This window comes from Epinephelus moara, chromosome 11, assembly GCF_006386435.1.
Source record: "Epinephelus moara isolate mb chromosome 11, YSFRI_EMoa_1.0, whole genome shotgun sequence".
Classification (NCBI taxonomy): domain Eukaryota; kingdom Metazoa; phylum Chordata; class Actinopteri; order Perciformes; family Serranidae; genus Epinephelus; species Epinephelus moara.
In genome coordinates, this window is record NC_065516.1 from 20,939,777 (window position 1) to 20,967,575 (window position 27,799).

Here is a 27,799-nt window from a genome sequence, read left to right on the forward strand (position 1 = left end):
TTTCTTGTGCTGCAGTCTCTTCCTGCTGTTACATTTCCTCCCCTGCTTTTCTCTCTCCTCCACTGGGCATCTCATTAAGACGGCTCAGAGATTTGTGTCTCTCTTCCTCCTCCATATCTAATCTCTGATCTAGAAAGTCAGAGTCTACATACGTACAGCATATGTAGCACAATCTGGGTTTATCTCCGAGGACTTATGAATAGCACATGGAAATTTCAGATAGCGCTTTAACCGCTCATGAAATGCTATAGAGGAATCAGCCCTCCAGCCAATTTCTATTTTGTTTTCCAATTTAAAGAAAAGCTCTGTCGTTTATTAACATCCCATTAGTTGTTCCAAAAGGGATTTTTTTTAGGCATTTGTATATCAGTTAATCATCCCTGCCTTTGTTTGCCCTTTCTCTGACCAGATCCTGGAGGCACTGGCGCGTAATGATGACACACTGGTGCAGATGTGTGGCAGGTTGAGCTCCAGCTGTGATATGATCCCAGAGGAGCTGCAGGTACGCTTCAGCGCCATGTGTGGTGAGAGGGTGGAGCACATCAACCGGCGTATCACCAACTACAGAAAGGTAACGAAGAGGCCCTTCGTCAGTCTCTCTCCTCTGAATGATATTTGTCTCCACTATGAGCTGCATTTGTATATTTTTACACAGCTTGGAAGCATGAAAATGGACTCTGTCTTCTGTAATTCTCTGCAGACTGACAATAATAGACACAGACAGGATGCAGCTGGTGTAGAAATGCCACTTTTACATAGTTTTCTCTGTGGTTCCACACTGTGGTTCTTGTCCTAAAAGAAAAAGTGGAAATCCTGCTGAACCGATTCAGCATAGATGCACCATGATAGAACTTTTATAGCGACCTCCATTTAGGGTTGGGTACCAAACCCAGGGCCAGTGTGGTACCAGCTCCTATATGACTGCTACGCACCGAATCGAATCACAGTGCAGATTTTGGTGCTTCATTTTGGTGCCAGATTGTGTGGGTAAGGTTTGTAAGTGTGTGGTCAAGAGACACAGAGAGCATGTGTGTGACGGTGATGCGTGACAGTGGGGCTGCAGTGACCGGAGCAGAGAAGCACAACGTAGCAGTGCAGTGTGTGAACAGTTCAGGCTCTTTGTCAGTGAATAAATGCTACAACTCCTCAAGACCCAAGCCAAGTTCCCATGTCTTGCTTGCTATCTACTGGTGAAAGTGAAGTAGGTTAGTAAAGTGAAGTTAGCGAGCAATTGTTAGCCTCCCTTAATGTGCACTGTTAAGGTGGACCATGTTTCTTACTGTAGTGATGATCTCATTGTCTCTCAAACAGATAAGGGAGAAATGTCTGGGAGCTGAGTTTCTGAGCTAAAGAGACGATTGTTATACCCAACTCAAAATTTAATTTGCTGTAGCTGTTGCATTATTTATGTGAATTTTTAATATTTTTTTGTGTTTATTCATATTTATTTGTATTTAAGTATACGTCAGGAACACTTTGTCAAAGAAAACCTTATTTCCAGTTGCAGTATGATATTTGGCAGTATGGCTCTCTTCTGGGGCCTCTCTGCCCTTCCATGTGCAAACGAGGAAAGCCTGAGGCAGAGAGAGCACGCCTCCCTGCCCTTCCATGCACCTACATGAAAAGCAAAGACCCCCCTGGGAACAGAACAGAGCAGCATCAATGACAAACAGAAATGACATTGATAAGTCAGACACAACATGAAAAGGAGGATCTGGATTGGAGGCGGGTTGCAAAGCAGCTTGCAGAGGAAGCAGCAACAGTAGGCAGGCCAGAGCAGTTTCAATAGGGCGCCCTGAATGAGATTCACCAATTGGTTGCATAGAAAGGAATCATGTGATCTATCAGCTGACTCCCTTGCATCAATCAGCTGCTCCATCAGTTGATTGGGCTGTTTGAGATCAGCTGATGTAGCCTGCTCCATCAGTTGATTGGGCTGTTTGAGATCAGCTGATGTAGCTTGGATGTGAGCTGAGTTAGACATCATGTCCTTCTTGAGCTAATGCTATGCTCAGTTTTTAACTGATAATAGTTAACATATTGTTCAATTGTCTAAAGACTCCTTTGCTAAAATGCAACACGATCTCACTGACCTGAGAGTGAAGCATTTAGCCAAGATGTCTGTCACTGACTTGCAAACTTGTCATTGATTGCTTTGTGAATGTGTGTGCAATACGTATATATCCGGTGCTTTGTTTGTAATTAGGTTACAGCTGGATGTTGAGAGAGCCAAAGTGTTTTCATCACTTCATTCACATCTGTAAGCATGTGTCTATAGGCCAAACATCCCAATGCCTGCAAATGTGCGTGAGAGGGTAAAAAGGAAAAAGATCTGACTCAACATTAGAGCGGGCCTTGGATTAATTACCAGTCACTTATAAATAGCCACGCACAGCCACAGCCAGGACTTTTGTTGTGTAAGATCGCCTCCTGCACTGGAGCATTCCTTCTCAGACCCCTAGAGAGAAAGGAGGGGGGGTGCTAAAGTGGAGAAATGAGAGAAGGAGCAAGAACTGAGAGAGAGGAAAGGATGAAAGAGGCCATAAAGAGACAGAAAGATAGAAGAGAGAGTGATATAAGGGAAGATGTTAACCTGAGGCCTGGAAATAAGAGTCCGCAAAGACAGACGAGATGCGGTCAGACTCTTCAGTCTCAGGAGAAGGTCAGCTTGTGGCCCATCTGGAGTGTATCATCTCACTTGAAGCAGGAGCTCCATACTCCAGCTATCTGAGATAACCGGGGAAGACATGTTTGGTTTAAGTTCTTCCGCTGACATATACATTATGTTATGCTTATGTTGCTTGACAGCCCAAGTTGCTAAGAACCGATCCAGCGGCTTATACCATCTGCTGTGTAACATTTAAGACAGGACACAGGCCCTGTGATGGAGGGTTCAAGGAAAGTGCAACCAAATGTTGCAAAGAAAAAATGTGTTTGTGATATTCTGCATCAGCTCAACTGGACCCAAGCAGTCTTTCAGGCTCCTTGTGTATTGTGTCTTTACACGGAGATGCTATCTCATGGCACGTTCAGGAAGTTTCCTTCCACAGCAGGGTTGGGTGGAGTTAGAAGTCCTGCAGAAGTTCTTGTATAACACCATGCATGCTCTTATCTGAAAAGAATATTTATGTTATTTGAAGCAACATATTTTTCTGTGAAACATGAATTCACATTCTGGAGGTCGTTGGAGATAATAAAATCATTTGTCATATAATCCTACAGCATGATGATATGTGCTATACGCCAGTTTGAGTCAGTTCATATCAATTTAAATGATAAATGGCCAAGTCTGAGTCTGCAGTTCTTCACATGTTTGAGCAATGACGACGTTCTGTGTCTGTCTTGGATCTTTGATTTTGGTTGAATATTTGAGCTGCCACATAAAAAAGGAGGAATGCGGGAAATGTACATTAATGGATATTTATGCTTTTCTTCCAGTGCCAGCTGTCATATATGTAAAACAAAGCAGTACATTAAGCTGACAGTTATTCTCTAGTCTGGCTGTTCTAAAAATGTCAGTTCTTATTCCCTACTTTTGATAACTATAGATTGTAAACCTACCAGCCAGTAGCATCATAGGATTGCATTCTCTGCTCTGAGTGAAGTTATAGTGCAAAATCTCTACCCATATTTCTACCTAATCATCTTTTCACTTTACCAACCACATCAAAGAAAGCATATTTGATCTCTAAACCTCATGCATCTCTTTTTTTCCTACAGTTTGCTCGGGTACTGAAGAACAGAGCGTGGCCCACCTTCAAGCAGGCTAAAGCCAAGGTGTCCCCGCTCCACAGCAGCGACTTCTGCCCTACAAACTGTCATATCAATGTCATGGAGGTGTCCTACCCAAAGACCACCACCTCTCTGGGTAGCGCCTTTGGTGTGCAGCTGGACAACAGGAAGAACACGCTTGAAAAGGGAGGGCGCAGCAGTGCTGAGCAGGGTGAGTAAGGAACACCTGCACAGTGGGGTAATGATGCATATTCATCTAAATCTGCTTTCAAATGGCTGATTTTCCTTTTTTTTCCTGGTATGTTTGTGTTTCTTCAGGTAAGATTAACCCCATGGTTCACGTCCAGCACACGATCACCACTATGGCCGCGCCGTCAGGTCACAGCCTGGGCAGGACAGAGGGTCACGGCCTTCGCTTCCTGCTCAGAGAGGAAGACCTTCTCACCTTGGATGCTTACCAGAAACTCCTCTACAAACTCACTGTGGTTGTCAAGGAGATGGAGACACACGGTGCTCATATTCACGAGTGAGTGCCTATACGTACATACTTACAGTATATACAACATCTGTTTCTGAATGTAGAGATTCAAGTGGTCAAATTACACATGTTTACTTGTTTCTCATTTGGACAAGTCCCTGCAAATCATTCCCATGTGAGGCAGTGTTTCATTATTCTCAACTTACTCTGTTCATTTTCAGGTTCATACTTGTATTTTTGGGTTTCTACTAGAACATGTTTACATGCTTTAATGATCAAAAAACATTATTTTCCTCATACTATCTGTGCTCGAACACCTGAATTCACCCTCTGTCTAAGATGCTTCGTTTTAGTGCCTGTCTCTTTAAGCCCCCCCTCCTGCTCTGATATGTCAGCATTTCCAGATCTTATGCAGCTTTGCACATTACAGCCAGGGGAATGACTGTAATGGATTGTAGCATCACTTTCTACCGGAAAAATCACCAATAAATGCCCCTGAATCAAAATCTTCGCAACCAGACATGCAGCAGGAATACGATCCAAAACTGAGGAGACATATACAACATCAACATGCAAGATTACATGTTTCCCTGACGTAAGCATGTAGTTACATATAGCAGTGTAGGCTACGTAATCTTAACACTTGTAGTAGCGTGCGGACAATCTGACACCTGAGGTTTTTTGCTCCCAGAGATCACTTTTAAATACCTCATTGTTTGAACCTTTGGCCAACATTCGACGCTGTAAAATGTATGACAGGAAATAAGGAAAAGCACAGAAGGTGCCCTTTAAGTGGGCTTGGGTTTAAGATTATTCTATTCTAACATATTTCCGACAAGATGCAAAACAAAGGGTGAAATTGATATTTATTGAAACCCTTCAAATCTCTTTTTGTTTATGATGGAAAGAGATATCTTCCTGCTGATTCTGTTCCACTTGATTTCAAATGTCTTTTGAAACCAGATTGCCTCATATAACACACTGTAACTTCAGCAGCCCGCTTGGTCAATGCACCGCATGCATCTGGCGCTTGGCGGGCATACATTTCGGTCATTACTCCGACACCTGTGTGTGTGCTGTCGGTGTGCTGTGTGTGTGAGAGAGAAACGAGTAAAGGAAAACCAGAACAATCAAGTCAGTTTGGTGCTTTTCTCGACCATATGTCTGCACAGTCGGTGCACAAAGGTATGCCCATGCTTCATTTATGTTCTGGATTTTAAACCTGATATGGTGTATGTGTGTGTTTGTATTAGATTAGTGTTTCCTGGCTGGCCACTCTGTGTTCAGCACGGTCGCCGGGTTCATTGTTTGGAGGCACACGAGGCTTCGGAAAGGAAATGGGAAACACTGCTCCCGTTTGACTTCCCCCACCCCCAAACAGGAAATACAATTTCAATGACGTAAAGGGTGTGTCATTAGTCCAGGTGCCCTCTGGAAATGCCATTCATCAACAATAGACCACTGATACAGAAAAACACAAGCACACTTATGTCTGTGAAAGCTCTTATTCCTAAATAAATGTCCATAAAAAGAAACTTTCAGATTTGCCCTGCAGTAGCTGGTAATTATTGGTGGACAGCTGACTTATGTGTTATGAATCTTCAGATCATTAGATTGATGCAGTCATTAAAAGTCTCCTCAGCCAAGGCGGCAGCATTCGGAGAATGACATTAAAAGTCGCTAGATGGAGCGGAGCTGTCACCTAGCCGTGGTAATAATGAGTGGAGTCCACAGCAGGGCTCTTAATGACTGAGTCTGGACAAATTTTGTCATGCTCCTGTCAGTGCCAATTAGTAGAGTTGTTTTCACGCGCGTTCAAATGGACCGAGACGCGGCTGGCGAGGGGATAATGACCTTTACCATCCGCTATCTGTTTAAACATGCAGACGCACACACACATGCACACTTCAGGAGCTTGTTAAGAGTGGGCTGTGGGGCCGGGCGTGAGTGTTTCACAGGAGTGGAACTAATATGGGTTGTGTTGCCAGTAGCTGCAGTCTGGAAGCATCGCACTGCCCTCTGTGGGTGTGTTCAACCCTCCTGAGCGCTTCATTAGGTTAGTTTGCATATTAACCTGTTTGCTGACTGGCCTGGGGTCACGGCTACACACACACCCCACCATTTCTCTCCTAGCTCTCCTTTATGCCTGTGACTCTTTTTTTCTGTCTCAGTTCCTCTGTCTCATGCTTTCCACACACCCGTCTGCACACATAGACACAGACATTCCTCACTCCTTGTGTCTCTTTCTCTAACTTTGACAGCACGACTTCATAATGACACAATAATGAACTGAACTGACCATATTTATGAGAGCGCCTTTGTGCTTGACGTCAAACGCAACCTCCCACCTAGTTCCCAACCTAAAGTCAAGAGAGAAAGTCTACACCGCATTGGTCAGAGATTAGAAATATCCGCAAGTAATTTAGGAAAAGAAAACAACTGGACATAGAGTGATGTTACGTAATTTCTTGGCTGATTCTCGAGGAATCCATTTTGAGGCTGCGACCTGTGAACCTTTGTCTTGGGGGCCACGGACAAGGGGTTGCAGCTGTGTGAGGACGTGCCCCGTGGTGTACTTTACATCAGGACCTCCTCCCTTCCTGTATCAAACACCCACTTTCCTCCTCTATTTTCACATATTTTCCGTATTCTGTGCATTAATGAAGAGCTATAGGGACATCAGACTGATTTGCTTCAGTGTGGATCAAAGCATGCAAATATCTGAGGAAGAAGCAGCCCAATGTGGAGCTTTGTAATGCAGATGGATGTATAGATACACTGCAGGCGATTGATGTCTAATGGTTTAAAGTGTCGAAGTGGGTTAAAGAGCTTCCTGTGAGAGATTAAGAGATCTTTCTGATTGCTTGCTATAAGCAGTGGTGTACTTTGGCCTACTCTTTCTGTTTCCCCCCAGTTTTTTTCTTCTCTGATCCAGTCATTATTATTCTGCCTCGCTCCCTCCGATAGTTTGCGCCCCGAAGGCCCCAAACTGCGCTCGCTTCTTTATGAACCAATGGCCAATCACAGAGCCTGGAGAGCTTCTCCATGGCGATGGAATGCCACTCTGCTTTGGAGGGGCATTGTGGCCGCTCCTGGAGTGGACCATAATGAGGGCATCTCTGTGGCCCAGTGAATGGGTGGAAAGGGGGTCAGTGGAGAGAGAGGAATGAGGGGACGGGAGAGGTGTTTAAAATCATAAAGCGGCATAAAAAACTGAGATGCATTTGGGTAGCACGAGCGAGACAGGTTGTTTATTTTGTGTAGCTCCAAGTGGCCTCAAGCAGCCCCCCCCCCTCCTGCCTTGCCTCCACATTGAAATGTCCTTAAGGCCGATGTTATGACACAATGGAAAATGTAAGCGGACACAATTTAAAATGAGGCCAAAAGGTAAACAGACATCGCATGTGCATGGGGAATGATTAAAAAAAAAGTCCAAGCCTAGCATTTATTGGAATATGGCTCTAAATGCCAACATGTGTTGCTGCAACTGTGAAAATATCCCGACCAGCCTCTTCCTGCTCCTCTGATAGCCGTGTGATAGAACACAGGCCGGCTGTAACAGTAAGAGGGGGAGCTGATCTGTGCAGTGCTGCTGCGGCGTGTTGACACAGCTGTACCCTGCTACACGTTTGAACCTATTAATACAAAGTGGATCCCTGAGCCTCTGAAGCTGTTGTGCGGAAGGCCGAGCACAAACAGGTTGGGGTTTTGTTTGGCGCACCCTGTCAGCTGTCGGAGCCCACGCATATGTACAGTACACACATACTGTACATGCTGTATTTACAGTTTAATATGTTACAGCGCCTGGACACATGTAAGAGCTTCTTGTGCAGCATTAGTGTGATCAAAGAAGCTGTTTCTATCCTGCTGTCTCAAATGTCAAAGTTGTTTTAAGTAAAGCCTTCCACTGTTTTCTCCTTCCTGCTTTTTTTTTCTCTCCATCAGTCTTTTATCCTCCATCACCCACCCTCCAGCGTCAGAGGTGAGGACCCCAGAGAGCTACATATCGGCAGAGAGCGAAGGGGAGAAGGGGGAGCGGAACGGGAAGAAAGTGTGTTTTAACGTGGCAGGGGACGAGCAAGAGGACTCCGGACACGACACAATCAGCAACAGAGACTCATACAGGTAAAAACACAATGAAAAATTGGTAACTTATGGTCACTTACCACAATATGACTCAGATAGATGAGTCCAAATATCTAAAGCTACAGTAATGAAGTGTACACTTTCTCTCTGTTTCTTCTCAGTGACTGTAATAGCAACAGAAACTCCATCGCCTCCTTCACCAGCATCTGCAGCAGCCACTGTAGTTCCTATGTTCACAGTGATGAGCTGGACTCAGGTACACAAAGTTTTACTTTCCACCACATGTTGGAGGATAGAACTGAAATAACTTCCACTATTAGCAAAGGGTCAGTGATTTTCAGTATGGACACTATTTTCCCATGTCGTATCTAAGTGACTAATTGGAACAAATGTTTTTGGAATCGGTCCAGTGTTGAGTCAGAGCACTGCAGCTGGCAACATAACCACCCAGGGCATGTGCACCCCAAATGGACGTCCACTAAAAGTGTTTGTTTTTGCCACTGACAGGCTCAGATTGTTTTTATTGTTTTTAAGTGTCTGACAACATTATGGAAATGATCCCTACAGAGACAGACCATTTTGTTAACGAGTAAGATGCTTTTATTTTAATCAGAAACAGCCCTGAATATTTATCACCAAACCCACCAGACTCCTTTTAAATAACCAGTAATTTAAGCATATATAGAGCCAGCATATTTTCCACCTCTAACGGGGTGAATTAAGAGTTTATTTAAACCAAACCAGAGTTGGTGATTGTTGGAACAGTGAAAAGACAAACCAAGACAAATTTTGTGATTTAATTTTGTTTCTGTTGACTTTGAATGAGGTGTGTTTTATGCTGATAAAATAACAGATTTTTTAAATGAAGCCTGGTGGGTTTGGTGATAGCATTTTTGGTGCTGTTTCTGGTTGAACAGAAATAGTCTTACTCTTTGATGGGATAATGTTATCAGACATGACAGTCTGAGCCTATCAGTGGCAAAAACAAGCACTTTTAGTAGGCGCACATTGACGGTGCAAAAATACCCAGAGTGGTTATATTGCAGCCTAATTTACGGCCTCTGACTGCAGCCCTCTACCTCAATACTAGATCAATTTTAAAAAAATGTTGTTCCCATTAATCGCTTGGGAAAATAGTGTCCAGGTTGAAATATACGGAAGCTACCCTTTAAACATTCATTAATTTATTAATTCATTATCTGTAAGCACTTTTCTTGGTACAGGGTTTGGGTGGGCGGGAGCCTATCCCAGCTGACCTTGGGTGAGAGGCGGGTACGCCCTGTATAGTTCGCCAGACTATCACAGGGCTGACAGAGATAGAGACAGACAACCATTCACGCTCACATTCACACCTACGGACAATTTAGAGTCACCAATTAACCTGCATGTCTTTGGACTGTGGGAGGAGGCCTGTGAATATAATGAGTTATAATTAATCCACTGTGTAACATCTATATGGCAGTACCCAGTTAGACGCAAAGTTCCCATCTGAGCGCCATGATCCATAACCCCAATCAGCCACATTGTTGCAAAAAGTGACAGGCCATGATTGCAGTCGAACTGCATGATTACACCTTCTAGAGGACGTGGAGCAAAAAACCCTGAAGTTGAATCTAATTGGATACGACAGGCGTTTGGCCGCACATCTCAGCTGGATTTGTCATTAACATCTTACACAGCTGTGCATCCTGTCAAATATCCTTCCCCTCTGTCTCGTAGGATGTCTCAATCACACTCCACACACACATAAACACACATTGTAGCTAAGTGTAAGGTCAGATATCACCCCTCTTTCTGTGTCCTAAAAGCTGAGAATATAATCATTTGAAATAAAGGGAGAAAAAAGGTTGATGCAGTAAACGTGTTTAATAGTGGACCAATGACAAGTTGTAACCACACCTCTGCAGGAGATGAGATGCCCTCCAGTGTGTGGCTGTCCCATGATAAGCAGAAGAAACTCCACAGCTTTCTGGAGCATCTGTTCAGCCAGGTGAGTCAGCAAAACATCTGTACAGATGTGACTGGTGAGAGTGATTAGCAAAAAGCCTAACAAAGCTAGCTGTCTCACTATCTGCTGTTCCGGCCGCCTGAACATTTGTTAAATTCAGTCTCTCCTGCAGATAAAGATTATTTAAAATCTTTATATATTTCATTGATCCCTGTGGAATACATTTAACTTTTTTGTTATCTTGTTAAGGTTTAAGGTCAGTTACTGTGTTGCGTAATCATATTGTGTGGTAGATTGTAAATGGCAATCTGGGCAAGGGAATCTTTTCAAAGCCAAAACGGTTCATATCTCATGTGCAACTTTAAAGGGCAAATATTTATTTAGATTTTAGAGTTGTTGTTTTTCTTGTTTCGTGCTGAGGAAATGAAAATCGTGCCAGCCTTAAGCTGACCGGTGACCTTTCTTTGGAGCAAAGGTTGACCATATCTGACCACGAGACGGTTTATGAGGATGTCTCCATCGGCAGTGGAAAAGCAAAAGAACTACGCTTTGCTGTCTCTGCACTTTTGAGCTGCTTCCTGTCATTTGTTTTATTGTAGAGCAGTTTCCCGAGCTTTGTTTACATACTGCATAGCAAATTGTATTCACTGGGGCTCTGAGGGATTGTGTGTGTGCGAGTGTTGGAGAGTGAGCGAGAGACGCAGGTGTTGGTTATGTTTGGCCAGCAGTTGTTGCTTCCCTGCACACACTTTTGATCTCATCTTAGTGGGAAACTGTATCATGTGAAGTGCACCAGCTTGACCTTTGTGCTTCTCTTCAGGTGGACTCAATCACCAGCATGCTGAGAGGAGCAGTGGTGGCCCGGGCGTTTGAGCAGACCAAGTGCTTCACACCTGGTAGAGGATTACAAGGTAAAGCGCCGGGACTGTGATGTGCTCATTTCTCAGCATCTTTTTACCACACCTCATTACACAGTAGTCACACCATCTGAGCAAGAAATGTAAAAGTTAGTCTCTGTGTTTCATTTTCCTTGCAGTATGTCTCAGTATATGTTTCCTGCGAGGAATGTTTTTGTTATGGTGCAGCTCTGCTTCCTGGGCCTTGCTGGGCTGCACAGTGGGCCTGAGCGAAAAAAGATAATATTGGAGCTACTCCCAACCAGCACCGACACTGAGAGAAAACAGAGCACATACTGAAAATGTCGCAGCCGCCTGCACACTGGGGCTGCAACTTCCTGTTGTGTAATGTGTGTGTGAGCACAGATGTGATTGTATAGACGTGGGGAAAGTATAGTAGGTGGATTCCAGCTCTTAAAAAAAAAAAGGTTCCCATCTATTTTTTCCCTCTCTACATTTGCCCCTCCTCCTTCGACTATCGCAGTGCCCTTCACTCTGAAGCACTTCGTAGTGTTGAAACGGCTCCACTTAGTTACACACTCATCTCCACTTCACGGTTATTGTAGTGCTACTTACCAGTCAATGGAAAATGTGACCCTGTGACAGCTCTTGTGCTTGTGCGTTATCTGATTATTTTGTTTTTTACCATGTGCTTATGTGCCACCTAATCTCATGTTGGCCTTGGTGTTTAACAGCAGCTGTCTATTGTTACATGTTATCTCCCACAGGAAAATGTAGGAAATGTTACTGGAAGGGGCTAAATTTATCCTTATCATTTCCCACTGCAAATTTAAACTAACTTACAGTGCGCCCTTATGAACTGCGCAACTTTGTTCAGATGACTCAGCCCTTTTTGAAGATTAGATAGAAGAAGAAAAGCAACAATTGTTGTCTTTCTTCTTTCTGTAAGTGGTGCAGACAGGCTTCCCAGACTTTGCAAAAATTATAACTGTATCTTTTGTACCGTGGTGGTCTTTGTCCAACTATATAAGGCATTAATAAGCTCTGATATGAAAAACTTTTGCTTATTTTGTATTCTCCAATGTGACTTTAGTGAAGAGTGGTGAGCACTAAAAGCAGAGCAGATAATATGTATATTTTCATACGTGCATCTTCCAAACACCCCGACCCAATTGGCACACACCCCCCCCTCTCATCTCAGGCTGTCTTCAAGTGAGCCCAGATATGCTTGAACTGATAATAGGTCTGCTTGTGTTTTGTGTGTGTGTGTGTGTGTGTGTGTGTGTGTGTGTGTGTGTGTGTGTGTGCATAAATGCCCTCAGGAGGGACGTGAAGGCCTTGATCAGAGCTGATCCATCTCCACTCCAGTAATGTGTGTGGTTGATAACAGAGCAAATAGGATTATCTAACAAGTGGAGCATTCCTGCATCTGATCTCTCACTCAGTCCATCGCCCTCAGACACACACACTCTCACACACACACACACACACACACACACACACACACACACACACTCCAGCCCCCCTCTGTTAAACAGCCACCATTCTATCACAGATCTCTTCTTTCGGCTCCAAAATAAACTTCATTACGAGCCTCTCTGTCCAGTTTAAGGAGTTACATTAAATTGACAGACTTTTGCACTGCGAGGATGAGAAAGATTAAACCGTAGGCGGTCTAAAACTGGCGGTCTGCGGGATACACTAATAAAATTGGAGGTTTCTGGGTCTGTCTGACCTATAATTTTTAACTTTTCAAACAGAGCAATACACAGAAAGAGAATGAGACCAATGTGAAGAAGAACAAAGAATGGAAAATGAATGATAGAGATGGTTTTAGAGGAAGAAAAAGAAGATCAGCAAAGCATGGAAAGATGCAGATTGTTATAATTTATTAAAATCCATCTTCCTTTTAATTATATCCTTTGCGGAATTATTTCTTCTGACTAAATAATCAATCCAGTAAATAATTTAAGTGTGTTGTACTTCTAAAGGGTTTGATGTGCTCTAACCACTTTATTACAGTAACGAAGATTTTATGACGGCAATAAACATCTGTGAAGAGAGCTGACTTGAGTCGAGGAGAAATAGAGCTGGAGAAGAAGAGATAAGACAGAGAGAAACATTGTATTCGGAGGATGAAGATGATTAAGGAAGATTAATAAGAGGAGGCTTGAAATAATGAGATCTTTTCTCTCTGTCTTCATGTTTTAATAATACAAGAGATGGATAAAAGGCAGTCGAATAAATCCACTTTCTCCACGTGCAAATTGTGCCTCACAGTCGACACACATACACCTCTGCACGGCCTCTAATTCTCTGCCTGTGTGTGTTTCTGTCAGAGTTTCAGCAGGAGATGGATCCCAAGGTGAACTGCACCAAAAAGCTGCGTCTCCATGTCAAGCAGGATCCCTGGAACCTTCCCAGCAGCGTTCAGACCCTCACACAAACCATTGCTAAATATGTTGAGGGTGAGTGCATACCTGAACTGGTCTGAATATGGTTTAAGTTTAACTTTGGTGTTTTTCAACCTGGACCCAATTTCCCCATGTTTTTGTGTATAAGTGACTAATGGGAACAACACTTTTGAAATTGGTCCAGTAATGAGCCAGAGCTCTGCAGCTGGCAGCTGCCAAACAGGCTGCAGTGTGACTGCTTAGGGCATGTTTGCACCATCAGTTAACATCCACTAAACATGGTTGTTTTTGCCACTGACGGTTTCAGATTGTTATTAAAAGTGTCTGAAAATATTGTGTAAATGATCCCTACAGAGATAGACCTTTACTTTAAAGAGTAAAATCCTTTTTGTTTAATCAGAAACAGCCCTGAAATCACTATCACCACACTCACCAGACTCCATAGAAATAAATGGTAATTTTAGTATGTGTAGAGCCAGCATATTTTCCACATCTAACTGGGTGAATTAAGGGTTTATTTCAATTTAACAAGTATTGGTGATTGCTCTCAGTTGAATGAACAGCAGAAAGACAAACCAGGATGCAAGTTTTATCTGGTTTCTGTGGACTTTAAATGAAGGATGTTTTATGATGATAAAATGACTGTTTTTTAAATGGAGTCTTGTGGCTTTGGCAAGAGGGGTTTCGGGTCTGTTTTTAGTTAAACAAAAAGGATTTTACTCTTTAACAAAAAGGTCTGTCTCTTTTTTTAAAAAATGGATCTAATATTGAGCTGCAGGGCCACAATCAGAGGCCGTAGAACAGGCCGCAATGTGACCACTTGGGGCACGTTTACACCGTCAGTGTGCGTCCCCTAAAACTGCTTGTTTTTGCCACTGACAGGCTCAAATTGTTATTATAAGTGACAACATCATGGAACGGATCCCTACAGAGATAGACATTTTTGTCAAAGACCAAGATTGTTTTTGTTCAACCAGAAACACCACAAAATTGCTATCACCAAACCCACCAGGCTTCATTTAAAAAAACAATAATTTTATTATTGTAAAACATACCTCATTCAAAGTCGACAGAATCAAAATAAAGTCACAAACGTTGTCCTGGTTCTTCTTTTCGCTGTTCCAACAATCAACGACTCAGGTTTGGTTTAAATAAACCCTTAATTTACCCAGTTAGATGTGAAAATATGCTGACTTTATACACGCTAAAATCACTGTTTATTTGAAAGGAGTCTGGTGGCTTTGGCGATAAATATTTCAAGTCCGTCCCTGGTTAAACAATAAGGACTCTAATCTTTGAAAAAAGGTCTATCTCTGTCGGGATCCTTTCCCTGATGTTGTCAGGCACTTTGAATAATAATCTGAGCCAGTCAGTGGCAAAAGGAAACACTTTCAGTGGATGTACATTGACGTTTCAAACATACTCTCTGTGTTACATTGCAGCCTGTTTCGACGGCGCCGTTGACAGTGCTCTCACTCTACTGGATCCGTTATAGAAATTATTGTTCCCATTAGTCAAAATAATGAAGTTATCCTTTAACACACACACACACTGCTCTTACAGTGTTTGGGGCCTTAGACACACAGCCACATATAGTATTTATAATGGAAAGGAATTCTGGGCTTGGGAGGTAATGTACATTAAATTGACCAATCCTCCAGTGTGCCTCATCATGTTTATTGGATACAGTAATAGCCCCTGTTTCAGTTGTGTGGGTACAAGCAGTCCCAGACCACTAACTGCTGTTTTTAAACTTTAAACCTAAAACCATCCTGGGATACATAAATCGGGGCCACATTGTTGAAGCCGAAAACTAACAAGTTAAACATCCAAAGAGCCGCACTATTTGAGTTTCCCTTGATTTTTTTTTTTTATCTAGATAGGCAGTTCAGCCTCATTAATTCCCAACGGGAGTGTGTGGTTTTGTGTTTGTTAGCACACGGATTAAACACACAGACACAAATGTACATACAGACACACCCCAGGCAAACACAGTGAGCTACAAACTGCCCCGACCCGAGGCCCGGCCACATGACACTCCTGGGAAAGGTGAGCTGGCGGTCACCACTGAGAAAGTACAAATAAGCAGAGTTAATATTAATACGCAGCTTGGCCTGTGTTCACCACTTTTTTTTATTTTTTTATTTTTTTTATACCTCTCCCCATGATGGCTTTTTCATGCAGCGCAGCGTCCTGCCAAGCTTCCCGCGGCTCTGATATGACTATAAACAAATGCGGATTTATGTTATTATCTTTGCCTGTGGCTGGTTTTTATGATGCAGTGAGTTTTTTTCTTATATGTGAAGATAAACAGCCGTGGAGCTGGGACTGAGTAGAAGACTCATACAGCTCCGGCCTATTTATGACTTTAAAGGGTTGAGTTTATTGTATAGGTCATACTATTGCAGTGGAGGAGAAAGGCTCTTTGGGAGTTGATGTAAGATTGTTCACTGCCTCACTGGATTGCTTTTATTTGTTTCCTTCAGAGGTGAAGACACGGCTGCTCTTGGTGCTACTACAGTACACAGGTTTGTCTCACTCTCCTCCTGCATTAGAACAGAAATACAGAAAACAATAGAGGCTTAAACTTTAAATGTTAATGCATTGTGCACATAAATAATAAATAAATAAACCGCACCCTTCAGACACAGCATCCTCTCCTGGTAACCTAAACTGTGAGCTCCATTCAAGTAACAGTGAAGAAAGAAACAAGGGAGAAAACTGGAAAATGCAAGCGAGGAATGGAAATCAGAACACACACTCAGACAGAGAGAGTTTTACAAACAGAACAGGAAGGTGAGACCTGAACAGTTCAGAAGCAAATGACGTAAACATCTGCAATAATCCTAGAGCATAATAAAAGCACAAAGGTAGAGTTGGAGCTCTGCAACTTTCTTAAAATGGCCAGCTATCAATTTCCTAAAGCCACATCTGGATAGATTTTTGTATGAGGATGCATTTTTTCTTACTGAAAAATAAAAAAGTAACCCTTAACATACAGTGAATCCACCCTCTGCCTGTGTGAACTTATATATTGTCCCTATAGAGTGCTGCAGGGATGACATTTTACTGTAGGGCAGCGCGGAAGTTTACATCACTCTGGTTTCCTTGTCAAAATAGCCTATGGGATTTTTCCACTGGATTTTGGATTACTGCAGGAAATAAGCTCTGTGGTAAACAAGAGGTTATGATACTTGCACATTTTGTGTTTTCTAGCAAGATAATCTTCAAAAACCAACACCGCTTTTAGGCTTTTTGAAGTGTTTAGTGTGTAAAACGCGAACGTCAGACTAAAAAAATGGACCACACCACTGTCACATGACTTAGGGTGTTTTCACACTCAGCCCTCTAAATGGACTCAAAAAAGTGACTCAGCATTTTTTGCACAAATATGAACACTCCACTCCCCTCCCCTCTGAAGCGAACCATGTTTTCGGTTTGCTTCAAGTTCTCTAGATCACATATTGTTGCACTGGGATGCTTGAAAAAACAGACAAACCCACATCGGCCTGTAACACTTGCTAGGACACAGGATGAGGAGTAGTTTGGTCCACGGAAGATACTTCAAGTCTTCAGATGTGGAGTGTAGAATACTTAAAAAGGCAACAGTCTAAGGTACACAGGAACCTCAGATTTTAACTTCATCTGAAAGAGAGGGGCTTCATAACCGCACTGCAGTTCCACGTCAAAGGGTAGGGTTATAGTGTGACCAGAGAGAGAACTGAGTCCCTTTTCTGTAGATCCACTTTTTGGTCCACTTTAAGAGGACTTAGTTTGGTTTGTTTAAAAAGGACTGTATGAAAACACCCCTAATGTCACCACCACAATAAGGCTGTAAAGCCGTGTTTGGCGTGATGACACTCTCTAGTCTCATTTAGCCACTTTCTAGCAACATAGAAGCTTCAAAGTTCAAGAGGGGGGTATTTAATGACGTATTTTATGTTGTAGTACAAAACATGAAAGTCTCCTAATATTGTATTAACCACTGACCTTATTTCCGGCATCTAACTAGAAAAACATCAGGAAAAAAAACCCCTTGACTTGAGGCGAAAAGACCATTCCTGGAGCACTCATTTCTGCTGAGCCTGTTTTGTTACTCTATTCTGTTTTTTGTTTTTTTTCAGGTTTTTTTTTTTTAATCTTCTGTTCATGTTCTTTTTCATAAAAAAACAACAACAACTGAACAAAGTAAATGAAAATGTAGCACCAACAACTTAGACTTAAACAGCACCAGTTCAGTAGATACTATTAAAACAGCAGTGCTGAACTCTTGAGAGAAACTGTTGATAAGATGAGGTGTTTTGATCCTTTACACACCTTCAGGAACTTTGATTTAATAAGAAAAAGTAGAGAGAGGTAGATTTCTTTTTCTGAGTCCATGGTGGGCTTGGTTAATAGTGTCAAAGAGTTTGCAGCCGTGCCTTATGACACATTATTCATTTCTGAGGGGTTCATGAACTCATTTTTAACTCGGTGGATTGCAGAACTTTTTCAGGGGCCCTATTTCTCAGGAAATTATGGCAGCAATTATTTTCCACTCGGGCACACCTGTCATTTGCTCTCGTTTTTTTCCTGATACAATATTTAATACCTGGGAGATTTTTGGGAAGGGAGAAAAAAAAGCAGTCAAGGCTTTTTGTCACCTTAGTGAAAGCTTGCCACAGTGTAGTCAGATCATGAAAGTCTGTTTAATTATCATAACAAACTCATGCTATCACTTCTTTTCTTTTAACCTCTTACCTTTACACCTCACATCTCTTTTTTTATCTTCACTGACTCAATTTTGTACAACTTTCCTTTTATTCTTCTCGCTTACTTTTACTGTTTTTACTTTTTTAAACATGGGTTTCCTCTCAGCCTCACATTCTCTTTGTTGCCCCTCCAGACTCAGAGATCCAGTTGCGTCGAGACATGGTGTTCTGTCAGTCTCTAGTTGCAGCTGTGTGTGCCTTCTCGGAGCACCTACTGGCTGTCCTCAACCAGGTAAATTACACATATGTCTTGTCTGGAATTGGAAATTAAAAACATGACCAAACAGTGACATACAGAAATGCAGTAAGCAGCATCATCCTACATAACAGCAAAAAATATTTGCCTCAGCTCACTGCCTAGCTTGTTTGTGTCCACTCTCAGTTTCACAATGTAGGCAGGGAACTGGACCAAGACAGCTCGGACCCTCAGGACCTTCAGGAGGCCCAGGAAGCCAGTCGCCGTTGGCTGGAACAGATCGCCAGCGCTGGGCTGCTCCTCCACTTCCAGTCCCTCCTCTCCCCCAATCTGGTGAGCAGCAGACGAGCCTCAGCTCTCAGTTAATCTTCTTTAACAGGCACTCGAAAAACTGGACTCACTGTCTGTATACTCTCATAACCATATGGATATGTAAACTGGCCGATGCCGTAGTTGTGCACAGGCAAAATACCGCCACTTTCATACAACTGCACATATATTTGCATTGCAGACATTTTGGATTTGACCTAAATTAAGTCTTTGATTGTCACAGTGGTGCAGTGGTTAGCATTGTCGCCTCACAGCAGGAGGGTTCCTGGTTCAAACCCAGGGTGGGGGGTTTGCATGTTCCACCCGTGTCAGCGTGGGTTTTCTCCGGGTACTCTGGCTTCCTCCCACAGTCCAAAGACATGCAGGTTAATTGGTGACTCTAAATTGTCCGTAGGTGTGAATGTGAGTGTGAATGGTTGTCTGTATCTATGTGTCAGCCCTGTGATAGTCTGGCGACCTGTCCAGGGTGTACCCCGCCTCTCGCCCAGTGTCAGCTGGGATAGGCTCCAGCCCACCTGCGACCCTCAACAGGATAGGTGGTTCCAGAAAATGAATGAATGAATAATTCTTTTGTAACATATTTTCCTTCTGAACCCTCCAATATGCTCACATTCTGATATAAAACCAAAAAACAAACAGTATAACAAACAAATACAATCATACATCAAACAATATGAATCACTGGGTTACAAAATCTTGCAGGACTTGAATTATGCAACATTCAACTTTTGCTTTTCCCTCTGAGTATATGTGATTGTGAGCTATAGCTAAGCAAATAAGACGTGCGTTTTGTATTTTACCATCATCAATCAAGGTGCCACTACCAGGCTGCGTGGCAGACAGTAAAACATTCACTAGAATGTGCTGAGTTTAATACACAGTCTGCCCGCAGTGACTGTGTAGGGATGTGGTCTGAATCATTGAGGTGTGCCGCTGATTCTGCAGAGCCAGATCCGACAGCCGACCTCCCTCATGTGTTTCTCAAAAAACAGTCATGTGGATAGATTGCTGTTTAGGCTGGAGCTGTGTCTGGGGATACTGTGGAAATATCCCAAACAGCCAACAACCAAAAACACACTAAATTTTGAGCTGTTAAAAACTCAGCCAGAGGATTCATTAAGGCAGCCGAAATAGTTTTACATTTTAACCCCATGTACACTTCATGTCTGAGAGAGATCTGTTGATCTGTCTCTTCATTTTTGACCTTTGAACTTCAAGTTTCAATTGATGCCTTTACCAAGTAGATACTAAGATGGCAGTCAACACCATGGCTGAGTATTTTCGCCTTGGAACTGCAGGGACAGTCTCAGAAACACGGATTCAGACAGTCAGGGTTTGTTACATCACAAACTTGAGGAACGTAAACATCACACTAAGGCAAAACAAGGAATATCAGAGAAGAACAGGGTGCTTATCTGTGCTGTAAACCAGCCTTGAAATAGCCTGAAGCATGTTACCTTCATGAGAGTTATTAATCCTCTATCTTATTTTGGAAAGAAACTTGAGACATGCTCAAGTAGTCTTTTGGCTTTGGTGTCAGGCCGCTCTGTTCTCTGCATGAATTTAAGTCAGTGCGGTGAAAAGACCATCCAGAGAGGAGTTCATTATGAGTAGCCACAGTGGATCGCTAAAATTGAGCTCAGCACACACTGTGACCTCATCGAGATCCATTAACCTTTCCCGTCAAGGTTTTTTTAATATTTTCAAAGTTGTCTCCGACCCTGTTAGCTAAAGGGTTGTAATATATTCTTTCAAAGCAGTTATTTCCTCATGGTTTAATTTATACACTTTGCATCATCAACCACATAGAAAAACATTTTTTTATTGGATGAGGTACTTCGATTTAGTTTCTATTTCTGCCATCTTTCTCTGGGAATTAGAAACACAGGAAGTGTTTTAAAAGTGTATTTTGGATGACCGTTTATTTAGGTTAGACGAGTGCGCGGCTGACGTCAGGTCCCCAGAAATGATGTTTTCTTCTTTTCCCTCCTGGACTGACGTCTCTGTCTTTCTCCCTGTCGCCCTCTTTTCCTTTATTTCTCAAGACATTTCTCTTTCAAGTGTCCCTGTGGAGCAAAACAGGGTCTCAGTACCTGCAGGTGATTCCAGCGAAATCTCAGCACGCTCCTTTTTAGGGCATCACATGAAAGGCAGCATGAGTCAAACTGGGGATGCTGTGGGTGTGTGCCTCTGTGTTAGGGTTTTTGTGTATACTGAATGCGTGTGTGTCGGGGGGGAGTGTATTTATGCGAGGCGCTTTGAGATAAACTTGCCCACACACGGCAGGCACTGCTTGGCAGGGTGATGGGTACCCCTCCGTCACATGTCGGGCCATCTCGAATGTGTCTTTAGAAAAAGGACCTAATCCTCTTTCACCGCTGCTCTGTTTATCCCTCTGCATGTGGTGGATGAAGAGGAGCGGAGAGAGAAAGAAGAAAGAGAAGGGGGAAGGGGCGGTGACAGAGGAGTGCAGAGTGTCACAATCCCAAATATTGGAGCCGCTATCGCTGTGGCCACAAGCAGATGTGCTTGTTTGTGTGTGAGGATGCTGAGTGCATGTTTGAAAAGGAAACACACATTCAGAGACATAAACAAACAAGCTAAAGCAAACAGTAAAACAGACAGACGTACGCTTACACACATTGTCATACATACAAGACAAGCTGACGCCTCAGATGAGCATCTTGTCACACAGTCAGAAAAGTTTATTGTACGATGCTATCCTCTGTGCCTTTTTTTCTTAAAGGGACAGTTGACTCAAAAATCAAAATACACGTTTTTCCTCATACCTGTAGTGCTAGCTAGTGTTAGATTGCTCAGTGGTGCTAGGTGAGCTAGCAGTAGGTGCACACTTATATCATGATAAAACATTTTTTTTAATCATGTTAATCGCATGCTGCTATTTTCGCTGCCACCCGCTTTCAGGGGCAATAGATGACTACGTTTTAATGCTAAAGTGATGATAGAGGTATCATATGAAACTTGAAGACCTAAGGAATCCCGTTGCAACCGTGTTATGCTAGCTAAATAACACTTCAAAGTTAGGCTAAATTTTGGTGAGAGAAAAACAGCATGGCCATTTTCACAGAGGTGCCTTGACCTCTCATGTCAATATATCTGAATGAAAATGAGTTCTGTGGTTACCCATAAGCCTCCCCTTTACAGACATGTCAATTTTATGTTAATCCCATACAGTTTTGGTACAAACTATGCACTTTATTGCATGCAGAATTTATTGCAGATTTATGACTAGAATAACTTGACGAACAGTGCTGAGCTACATCTCAAATTAATCTTCAGGTTTCCAGCTTTCAGGTGATACATACCACTTATATATAGCATCTACTGTTGACCTGCTATCTCACCCAAAAGACAAAAATCGGTCTACAGTATGAGGGTCTCAGAGGGTTAATTGCTTGCTGCTATTTTATCTTTCGAACAACACTGTAGTAGCAGTGCAGCACTGACTTGAAATAAATAAATCTAGATGTCAAGATCACAAAGTAAATTTCTTTGCATTCATTTTATTCCCAATCAAACACTGGTAAGAATTGCTTCACATACTTTATACGGACTTCAAAACTGTTGAAATGCAAAGTTATGGAATTTTAAACCTGCAAAAAAAAGTGTGATTTATCACTATTAACTGTTGAAATTCACTGATTCATTGCAATTAGAAATATGAATTATTTGACTGCCCTATCTCATTGTATTCAAGAGAAGGCAGACATCTCTACAGCAGATATCTCCAACTCTCTGCAACTCACACCAAAACATTCTTGATCAATGAACAGCACTGCAGGTAAAAGGAAAAATATGCATATTTGACTTGAGGTACTTTACTGGCTTTGTTCTTGGTATTATTTCCATGTTATGTTATCGAATACAATTGTGCATATAGTTATATCAAGCTGTGGACGGGGCCTTTCTGCATCTCTTCAGATATGTTCTAATTTAAAAAAGGACATACAGAGTCGTCATAAAACTAAAGTGACACTGGTGGTTTGTTCACAAGAAAATATATCACACAAGAAAAATCCATAATCTGTAGTCACCACCTGCCCCCAAGCTGACACATGAAACACACTCATAAACTCAAACTCAGCCAGCTTTGGTTAAAAAATGGTAGAAGACTATATGACTCTTCTAAAGGTGGTTATCAAGGATTAATGCCGGGCCTTTAGATCATCAGTAAGAGGCTGCCTGGTCTTCTTTAACCTTACTCCTTCAAGGTGCAGGGTATTGATCAGCTCATTAAACCACAGCTTGACTGTGGGAACCTCCTTTTCCTTCAAAACATTTTTTTTATTGTGATTAAGCTATGAGAAGAGGCTATTTTGCATGATTCATACTTTTAATTTTACTACTCACAAACATGGGAGACCGTGAGCTGCAGAACAGCTTTAGTGCTCTTTGGCACAGGCTGTATGAGTCTCTGTTCTCCCAAATGATATTAGTTTTTGTCCAAAATCTCTCATGATGTTCAGTTGCCTGGAGAGTGGCTTAACATTCACATCATTTTCATAGTCCATTCTACTATTCTGTGACCCACACTGTCAGACTCACGATGGGTAGTTGACAAAAAGAAGCATCAAAATGGATGCAGCAGAACCAGAGGTCTTGTCTTTGTAACTCAATGCTAGTTCAGTTCAGTTCAGTTCAGTTCTTTATTGTCCCTCAAGGGGAAATTTAGTTTGCAGTGCAATTCAACATACAAGGGACAATCAAGACAATGTCAACAACAATCACAACCACAACAACCATGAATAAAATAGATCAGATCAAGCTGTCCATAGAAAAAATAAATCTATAAGGGAATAAGACCATATGGAGTGCTTATAGACAGTGCAGGCAAATTGAGTCCATCAAGACTCAGTGCAAATTAAGAACATTTATTGCACTTGGAATAAAAGAAAATTTAAACCTATTGCTTCTAACCTTGGGGAGCCTGTAACGCCGGCCAGAAGGAAGAAGAAAAAATTCTCCTAAAAGTGGGTGGTCAGTGCTGGCCAAGATCGACTGTGCCTTCCTATAGACTTGTCGGTTGTAGATATCTGACAGAGAAAGCTGCTGTGTGCCAATTATCTTGCTGGCTACTTTGACAATGTCAGAAAGGCGTTTTTTGTTCTGCACAGTGAGGTTTCCATACCAGCCAATAATACAGAACGTTAAAACAGACTCAATAAAAGATTTGTAAAATAAAACCATCAGTGTCTTGTCCACATTAAAAGTGTTCAGTCTGCGCAGAAAATAAAGTCTCTGCAGACCCTTTTTGCAGATTGCAGATGTGTTGAAGTCATGATTCAAGTTTTTATCAATGACTGTGCCCAGGTATTTATAGTGCTCTACTGTCTCTACTTGTAAGCCCTTAATGATGGTTGGGAGGGTAGAGGGAGAGTTTTTCCTAAAATCAATGGCCATGTCTTTAGTTTTTAGGACATTTAGCTTCAGAAAGTGGTTGTCGCACCACTCTACAAAGTCTTCCACGACTGGACCATGATCGACATCTCCTTCCTGGAGCAGGCTGATGAGGACTGTATCGTCCGCGAATTTCAGAAGATGCCTGTCCTTGTATTTGCTCTTGCAATCATTTGTATAAAGAATATACAATAAAGGAGACAGGACACACCCCTGTGGTGAGCCTGTGGATGACAGCCGCTTCTGGGAAAAGGCATCATTAACCCTTACAACCTGCGGCCTACAAGTTAAAAAATCTAGCACCCATTTCACCAGTCCAGCATCATGCAAGCATGCTTTCCTCTTCCTTGCCAGTACCTGTCCTACATTACCCACAATGCAACTCGACCACCCAACAGCAGCTTCTATAGTTGAAACAGGGCTCCTTGGTCATAATCCAACAGCATGCGGCCAAGTTAGCTTCTCAGCTCAAAGACAGAAACTTGTCCAATAGATTTGAAATTAGCTGTTGTAGGCTGACTATATACGAGTGTGACTGTTCGTCAGTGCTCTCTCTGACCCTGATGAAGACACGATTGTATTGAAATGTTAGTCTGTTTGCACTTTTAATGGCTGTATATCTATCAGTGTGCTCCGGTCCTTTCTTCTCCATTGGAAAGCAGCTAACGTAGCCTTGAGTCTGAGGTCTGGTAACCTTGCTTCTTTATAAATCCCAACCCCATTGTCAGAGTAAATGTATGTTTCCTGCAAATCACCGATATGTAACATCTGCTCCTTATTATATAGTGGATACAATGAAACTTTATGTTTCTTTATATTTCAACAACACTGAGGTCAACGTCTTCTTTTTTGTGACTGAGCTGTAAATCCACACACCAGATTTCCATTTTCAAACTTATCGTCCTCAGCCCCAACTGATACTGACTCAAGAGGCATCACTTCACACATCTCTCTCTGGAGCCACAAAAGGCTTTATACGACCTTCTCACAAATGCAATACTACCCCCCAAGAGTTCCCCTTTAATTTGTCATCTGTGTGTATCTACTTTTACTACGGAAATGATCTGAATACTTCCTCCTCCACTACTTTCTCACGAGTATGCTGTCTTTCTCTCTTCAGACTGATGAGCAGGCCATGTTGGAGGACACTCAGGTGGCTCTAATTGACCTGGAGAAGGTTACGTTCTACTTCCAGCAGTTTGAAGGGGAGCCACTGGTGGCCAGTATGTACACAGACTTTTATCTTACATTTGACTTGCTTTTTTGAAAACATTATAGTCTCATCGTTCCTACTGTGTTCTATGGAAATGAGATTGAACTTTAATTTTGCCTCCTCTCCTCTCCTCTCCTCTCCTCTCCTCTCCTCTCCTCTCCTCTCCTCTCCTCTCCTCCCCTCTCCTCTTGCAGATATGCCCATGTCATATCAGGTGGAGGGCACCCGTCAGGCCTTGAAAGTTTGCTTCCACCTTGAGAGTTTCTACTTCTCCCAGCTGCCTCACAGGCTGAAAAACGGAGGAGGCATCAAAATCTACCCTGTGCTCTTCACACAAGGTATAGTGAGCCTGGTTAGGGAACTTTAAGTCAGCAGGTTGTGCAGCGATGAAAGGCACTTTACAGATGATTGAAAACACCGGCAGGTAGATGCACAGTATATGCAGTGGCTTTTTCACTTTATTTTTCACTCTTTTCGTTTTATCCCTTTCTAGCGCTGGAGAGTATGGAGGGTTACTACTACAGAGACAATGTGTCAGTGGAGGAATACCAGGCCCAAATCAATGCTGCCTCGTTGGATAAGGTTAAACAGTACTACAAAAGACTGAGGTACGTTACACAAGACACACACTTTGAAACTACATATCCTGTGTGATTTGGCAGTTTTTCAGATCTAATATAAATCAAGACGACCCGTTCAGTCGGGCTTGACTCTCAACACCCAGCAGGGCCTCAAGGTGATTGGCTGAGAGCAACACAGCGGGAGTGTTTTATGATTGGTTGCGAACACTCGCAGCAGGGGCGGCGGTGATTGGATGAGAGTGCCCAGCGTGTCACCAGCGCTGATGTAGTGCTTCTGTGCAGCTGCTGCACTCAGTTACCTCACACCCCATTGGTTTGCTGCACACCGGAGACCTTCTGTGATTGGCCAGGCGTGGATAATTTAATGAGGTGGAAACAGATACGAAGACACAGACACTTCTGGGAGTTGAAAATAAGGGCCTGACTTTATTTAATCTCCTGAATGTGTGAGTGAGTATCAGACCTATATAGTATGCAGTCTGAATATCAATGCAGTCTCATATTAGATGCCACCTTGTTTATTCCAGTGACTGAGAATCACATTTAAACCAGCTGTGTATAAAATGATGCGAGTGCCTGTGAATGCACAAGGCACATTAAGAATTCATAATGAGAAAATCTAAGAGACTGTGTAATTTAGACACAAGATGTGGCTTTTATGAAATGTCCTATGCTGGTGGAAGTGCAGAAAGATCTACAGCTTACACCTGATCCTCTTGAAGTCTGATAATTGGACTCTCTGTTATCATAGAGAGAAGCTCTCTATCTGACTATATGTTTGCCAGTTCAGCTCAGTTACCAATGAACTATAGTTCCTGTGATATCACGATTAAACAGTATGGACTGATACCATCTTGGTTAAAGGGGACCTGTAATGCCTTTCCAGATTTTGTGTCTTACATGTAGGGTTACAATGTTGGCTGTTCATATTAAACATGGCCAAAGATTCAAATAATGAGGGTATGAGGTATGTTAAACTAATCCCTGTGACCAAAAACCTCTGGCTTTAGACCATTCTGAATACTTTTTTTCTGATGTTTTTTTCTCTACAGTATGACATCATAGTGCGCTGGATTTCTTTATAGACCCATTTAGGGCTGACATCACAATAATGTCACTTTATTAGCTGGAGGCAAAACATGACTGTCCACCACAGGGCTGTAGGCTACATAGGAGTCTTAAAATGTCCTCTTGTTGTGTTATTGAGAGCCAGAATAGAAGGAGTCATGGCTCAAACTAATGCTATACTGAAATGAGAGCCCTGCTGGTCAAGGAAATGGAACGTTGTATTTCTACATGAATTAACAAATGGTTAAATTAATCACACATTCACTCCACTTGGTGCTTTGCTGCTCCGCTTCCCTATACAGAGTGCCTAAAGTGCGCTTTGCCACTCTGAGAGTGCCGTGCTCTAGATAACCGAATGGTATATTCCAACAGCGCTACGAATTTACAACGGTCCAGTTTGTGCCAGAGTGCGCTCCAGCACTCAGAATGAGTATTTCTGAACGCAACACTCGTATCATCTTCCTCCATTATCTAAAACAAGCCAACAAAACTCGCTAGCTTGCGCTAGCTACTGTCTGTGGAGAATTGTTTTGTGAAGTTAAGTTTAGAAGCTTTTATTGGTGATTTTTTATGGTAAAAAGTGCTGCTACAAACTACAATCAATCAATCAATCAATCAATTTTATTTATAAATCCCAATATCACAAATCACAATTTGCCTCACAGGGCTTTACAGCATACGACATCCCTCTGTCCTTATGACCCTCGCAGCGGATAAGGAAAAACTC

General features: G+C 42.4%; 1 protein-coding gene across 1 annotated transcript in view; it reads left to right on the forward strand.

Moving 5' to 3' along the window:
• LOC126398161 (phosphatidylinositol 3,4,5-trisphosphate-dependent Rac exchanger 2 protein-like) overlaps positions 1 to 27,799 on the forward strand; it is a 105,458-nt gene that overhangs the window by 50,330 nt on the left and 27,329 nt on the right. The window contains exons 23-36 of the mRNA XM_050057382.1: positions 410 to 571; positions 3,721 to 3,943; positions 4,051 to 4,258; positions 8,156 to 8,335; positions 8,458 to 8,552; positions 10,204 to 10,286; positions 11,065 to 11,155; positions 13,441 to 13,569; positions 16,002 to 16,043; positions 18,401 to 18,498; positions 18,649 to 18,795; positions 25,331 to 25,433; positions 25,618 to 25,761; positions 25,917 to 26,031. Coding sequence (XP_049913339.1) covers positions 410 to 571; positions 3,721 to 3,943; positions 4,051 to 4,258; positions 8,156 to 8,335; positions 8,458 to 8,552; positions 10,204 to 10,286; positions 11,065 to 11,155; positions 13,441 to 13,569; positions 16,002 to 16,043; positions 18,401 to 18,498; positions 18,649 to 18,795; positions 25,331 to 25,433; positions 25,618 to 25,761; positions 25,917 to 26,031 — 1,820 coding nt within the window. The remainder of the gene's footprint in view (positions 1 to 409; positions 572 to 3,720; positions 3,944 to 4,050; positions 4,259 to 8,155; positions 8,336 to 8,457; positions 8,553 to 10,203; positions 10,287 to 11,064; positions 11,156 to 13,440; positions 13,570 to 16,001; positions 16,044 to 18,400; positions 18,499 to 18,648; positions 18,796 to 25,330; positions 25,434 to 25,617; positions 25,762 to 25,916; positions 26,032 to 27,799) is intronic.